General features: G+C 55.4%; 1 protein-coding gene across 1 annotated transcript; it reads left to right on the top strand.

Moving 5' to 3' along the window:
• The first annotated feature begins 3512 nt into the window (after positions 1 to 3512).
• B3GNT7 (UDP-GlcNAc:betaGal beta-1,3-N-acetylglucosaminyltransferase 7) lies at positions 3513 to 4944 on the top strand. The gene has a single exon (XM_010288757.1). The coding sequence runs from the start codon at positions 3598 to 3600 to the stop codon at positions 4726 to 4728; it is 1131 nt and encodes a 376-aa protein (XP_010287059.1). The 5' UTR covers positions 3513 to 3597; the 3' UTR covers positions 4729 to 4944.
• Positions 4945 to 5422: the final 478 nt, after the last annotated feature.

Raw genomic sequence — 5422 nt, forward strand, 5'->3', positions numbered from 1 at the left:
GGCCCATCAAAGAGGTTTTGATGCGGATCAAAAGTGGCTGTGTGCCTCTCCGGGGACCGGGACTGGAGAGCCCCAGCCTCCTGGGGCCTCGCCTGCCCCACAGCATCAACCACTTGAAAGGGAAACGGCCCACCTCTAATTTGGGGATTTATGTTTAACCACTCGGGGCACAGCTGGGGTGGCGTGGCCGCCTCACAGGGAGGCTTTTGAGCTTCTCCTGGTGGAGAAAAGGGAAGAGGAGTGGGCTGGGACCCCTTTCAGAGCTCTCTGGGTGCTTGGGGCAGGGGGTCATGGTGGGAACCCAGCTGGGATGGGCAGCGCTGGCTGCCCCAGGAAAACTGGGGGTCGTGCCCCAGCGCCCTGCGCTGAGGCTCAGCAGGGTGGTTTCGGTGAAGCCACAGTGCCTCCCTCGCCTCCTGCAGAGCCATGGTTCTTGGGGCTCCAGAGAGCAGGACCTGGTTTCTCCCCGCCCAAAGTACTCCCAGCTGAGGAGACCACGGAGCAGAAAGACTCGAGGTCAGAAAAGACTCGCGGTCAGAAAAGACTCGCGCATGATTGTTAGTCTTTTGCCCCCCACAATCCTTGGTTCGATGTGGGAATCGCCTGCAGTTGTGGCTCAGGGTCCCCCCAGTCCCCATCGCTTTCCTGCCCGTGCAGGGACAGGATTTCTGTGGGGCAGAAGGCGGCCATGGGCCTCCCGGCTCCTGCTGGACCCGGTGGTGCCCCCGTGGTTTGCAGAGTCAGACCTATAGGAAAATCCCAGATAGGTGTTTGTAACAAAGCAAAAAGTGCACGTTGCACACGTGAGAGCTGGGAAGCGGCATCTGCTGAAGGAAGGAGGAATGAGTTTCTGTGCTGTTGTGCAACACTTCCCTGATACACCCAGAAGTACCCAGGCAACCCAACCCTCCACCTCTTACTAAAAGCCTAAAGGTGCTCTGCCCTCAGCCCCAGGGCAGTGTCTTCTGCCTGGGCTGAAATAAAAAGCAGTGACCGGAGGAGGGTAATGGGGGTGAGCGGCTCCATGCGGCTCCTGTCTCCGTCAGGCTGAGCCTGCTGAGGGTGAGACCCATCCGTGCCAGTTAGCGACAGCCCTACCTATGCAAATATTTTAAAATTCCATCAGTAATTCCCTGCTCATGGTTTTTGGGTAACCTCCGGCCATCCTTCAGGTGGGGTATTTTATTGCCTGTTGTCCTTGGGGTGGCAGGGAGCGCAAGGATGGGATGGGGTGGGCTCGGTGCAGTTGGGGTTACTATACAGGGGTGACCAGGGTTATTTCTGCTGCAGTGCCAAGTATTGACGAGAAGTTTTAAACTTTGCTTGGCTGTGCAGAGGTTAAAGTTTTATTGAGACCAAAGGTTTCTAAGAATAAGCTCAGAGCTGTGCTGCCAGGGCTGCAGAAGGTTAAGGGAATGGTGAGATCTAATCAGAACTGCTCCCTCATCAGTCTCAGATGAGTGGCCACATATAAAACCGGACAGGGAATATCTATCCATTTACCCCTAATTACTTATTTCCACACTCTCTCCCACAGTCCATGCTAGCGATCACAGTTTTCCCACGTAAATGTGGGGCTGCAAAGTTCTTTGTGCTTCAGGGCGAAGTTGGAGACAGGAATTTCCAAAGGCTCCTGGTTCCCCCAGTTCCCATTTGGGGCTCCGGCATTTCAGGGTGGCCCGAGTCCCCAAGAGCAATGCTGTCCCCCTGCCCTGGGGAGCTGGAGGGGCTACAGGGTGTCCCACCAAGCAGGTGCTTTGGTGCAGCCTGTGCCCCAAAACCCCAGCAGCTTCCCGGTGGTGCTGATCACAACCCGGCCCCCAGGGCCAGGAGAGTTTCAAAGAGGTTGTTTTGGGTTTGGTTTTTTTTTTGGCTATCTGGAAATTACTTGGCTTAAATGTTTGATTTCAGCTTCAAGCTCCTTCTCTAGACTATCCCAAAGTGAAGGTGCCATCTGCCTAGTAGAGATGGTCTTGGATCTTCCTGGCTCTAGTGGGGAGCAGGAGGCTGAGGGCGGTCCCCAACGGGTGGCACCGGGGCTGGGACGCGCTTCTGTCACCAAGAGGATGAGGCTCAGGGGAGCCACGAAGCCAGTGCTACATCCGTCTCCTTCAGCTCCCCAGCTGAGGTCCCTTTCACCCTCTGGCAGGGAATGGGTCTCCAAGCACCTTGTGTGTCCCCTCCGCGTGGGAGCAGCCAGAGATGGGGCTGCCCTCGAGAAGCTGTTGGGACCCCGGTGGGCACATGGAGCCCAGTTGCCACCCGCCGTGCCCAGTGCTCGTTTGCACAAGATGGCCCAAGGCAGCTGGAGCAAGCGGGACTGTGGCGGGAGAAAATTGGCGCAGATGTGCCAGCTGTGGAGGGGAGCCGGGTGCTCGGGGGCAACATAGTGCAGATGGGCAGAGCGGGCAGTTCCTCTCCTCCACAGCAGCAAGGCGAGAAACCCGCCTTTGTGTGGAAAAGCAGGTTGGGGGGGTAATTGGTGCATCAGCAATCTCTGGGTGCAGCCTTCCCGCTGTCCCAGGGACCGCAGGAGGATCCCTCGCAAGCCCCTGGCAAGCTCCAAGGTTTGTCCCATGAGCCAGCGGCTACCCCAGGCGATGGGTCTGCAGTGGGGGAGAGCAGCGGGATGGCCCCACAAGGGCCTGGGGTTGATCTACCACGGTCCCCCGCATGCCCTGGACATGCCGATAACTGGGTTGCTGCAGGCTGGGAAAATCTGCTCCCAAACCTGAGATTTGCAGTGGTGCAAATCCCCAGCAGTGCATCCGCTGTCCTTACCCTTATCACCGCAAAGTGAAGCGACGGGTCCCGGGAGCTGGCCGAACGCCCAGCAGTGCCCCCCGAAATGCTGCTTCCCGAGGTGGACGCAGGGTTAGGGACATCTTTTCCCCACTGAACCTTGAAGTTCGTCTCAAATGGCAATTTTTTGTCCTGATCTGCCATTTTGAAATGAGATGGCGTTGCCCATTTCATGTCGACTCCCATGGTCTTCCTGGCTCCAGTTTCTCAGTGTTGTGTAAGCTGGGATGACAGTCTAGGGCCATGGGCAGTACGCCTCTGTTTTGGAGCTAACGCTTCCGGGGAAAAGATAATTCCCTTCTGTTCTTGTCCTAAACTGCAATTTTGAGATGGCTGAAACAGGGGTTTCCCTTGGGACATTCCTGCAAAACAGCTGCTTTGCTGAAGCTCTCATCCTGACTTCATCTCTCCACCCATTTTCTTCTTTCCCGTGAGCCCTTCCCAGCTCTTTGCGTGGACGTGGGTTACCAGATGACACCGCAGCCACCTGCCACATGCCTTGTGCCTGACCCTGCAGTTAAGTGTGGCCCCAGAGCTGCCCCACAAGCGGGATGCAGGTGGGAAGAGTGTGCATGGAGGTGTCCCACAAGGCTGCTGCCCATCAAAAGGTGATGGGACACAGATTATGAGCATCCCATGGCCTCTCCAGGAGCCGCTTTTGCAGACAAGCCTCTTGTAGCTTGCAGTTTCCTCTCCTTAACCCCCCTGTCTTGTCCCTTTAGGAAGAAGACCATCTACAAAACGGTTTGCCTCTCCTTCTTGCTGGTGATCACAGTGACGGTGCTGCAACGGGGAATGGCACCCAGCCAGTTCATGCAGGGCCACCAGCAGAAAGAGCTGCTGCCTCTGGAGCCCCTGAAAACGCAGAAGAGAGACAATGCCTTCTCCATCACCAGCACTTTCTGGAAGAGCAAGAAAGAGAAAGCTCCTGTGAAGGAGGAGGAGAATGTGACGGCAAAGCAAGCGAAATCCTGGGATGTCACCACTACCAACTGCTCAGCCAACCAGAACTTCAGCAAGGTGGACTGGTTCAAAGGGCTGGAGCCCAATTTCCAGCAGTTCCTGCTCTATCGACACTGCCGCTACTTCCCCATGCTGATCAACCACCCCGAGAAATGCAGCGGGGACATCTACCTGCTCATCGTGGTCAAGTCTATCATCACGCAGCACGACCGCCGCGAGGCCATCCGGAGGACCTGGGGCCAGGAGAAGGAGGTGGAGGGCAAGAGGATCAGGACGCTGTTCTTGCTGGGCACAGCCTCCAAGGAGGAGGAGAGAGCCAACTACCAGAAACTGCTGGATTATGAGAACCACATCTATGGGGACATCTTGCAGTGGGATTTCCTTGACAGCTTCTTTAACCTCACCCTCAAAGAGGTCCATTTCCTGAAGTGGCTGAACATCTACTGTGACAACGTCCACTTCATCTTCAAAGGTGACGACGATGTGTTTGTGAGTCCCAGCAACATCCTGGAGTTCCTGGAGGACAAGAAGGAGGGAGAGGACCTCTTTGTGGGAGATGTCCTCTACAAGGCCAAGCCAATCCGGAAGAAGGAGAACAAGTACTACATTCCCAGTGCCCTCTACAACAAAAGCAACTACCCACCCTATGCAGGGGGTGGGGGCTTCATCATGGATGGACCCCTGGCCAAGAGGCTGCACAAGACCTCAGAGACACTGGAGCTGTATCCCATCGACGACGTCTTCCTAGGGATGTGCTTGGAGGTCCTTAAAGTATCACCTATTGGGCACGAGGGCTTCAAAACTTTTGGCATTGTGAAGAACAAGAACAGCAAGATGAACAAGGAGCCATGTTTTTTCCGGAGTATGTTGGTGGTTCATAAACTGCTGCCTCCAGAGTTGCTCCAAATGTGGGACTTGGTCCATAGTAACTTGACGTGCTCAAGAAAACTCAACGTCCTTTAGCTCAGTCTCTCTGGAGACCTGGGACTGGAGGGGGCGGGACAACCGATCCCTGCTCTGGGATGGGGTGAGCCTCTGCTGGTGGCACACAAGTCCTTCGGGGGCATCTCCCTCTGGGGCAAGGGGGGCAGAGACACTGCGCTCATGGGCAGGGTTTGTGATAGTGTTTGTTTGTACTGTAATGTGGTTCACTTATCTCCAGCTGGGTTGGGGGTTTCTAACAAAGAAGAGAGGGGAAAAAAAACCAAACACAACAAATTAGCACAAAATTGAGAGAGTGAGAGAGAGAGAGAGAGAGAGGGCGGGCAGAGGGGTTTGTGCTCTGCTTTAGGTACACCTCCACCGGAGCATGATGAGGGAGGAGGGGTGTGTCACAGGCATTTTTTGGAGATGTTCAGGGTCTGGCTATCCAGGGAAGCTGCTCCAAGGGAGTTGAGCTATTTACAAATGTGTGAGGCCCCACGACTCAAAAGTCAAGGGGATTTTATTTGTTATCTCAAATTTCTCCTCCATGCAAGGTTTTAATGACATCAAACCTGTGCGCATTGGGTTCATCCCCTGCCAAAGTCCTCTCTGTGTCCCTACCACGCAGCTGAGGGAAAGGGGGTCTTCTCCGAGGCCAGCCCTTGCGAGCCCCAAGCCCCCATTAGGGCTGCTGCATTTTAACCAGGCGGTCGGGGGATTGGGGTCTTTGTCC

Source organism: Phaethon lepturus, unplaced genomic scaffold (genome assembly GCF_000687285.1).
Source record: "Phaethon lepturus isolate BGI_N335 unplaced genomic scaffold, ASM68728v1 scaffold33896, whole genome shotgun sequence".
NCBI classification, from domain to species: domain Eukaryota; kingdom Metazoa; phylum Chordata; class Aves; order Phaethontiformes; family Phaethontidae; genus Phaethon; species Phaethon lepturus.

Coding starts and splice junctions, on each gene's coding strand:
- B3GNT7 (XM_010288757.1), top strand. CDS start 3,598: ATGGCACCCAGCCAGTTCATGCAGGGCCACCAGCAGAAAGAGCTGCTG.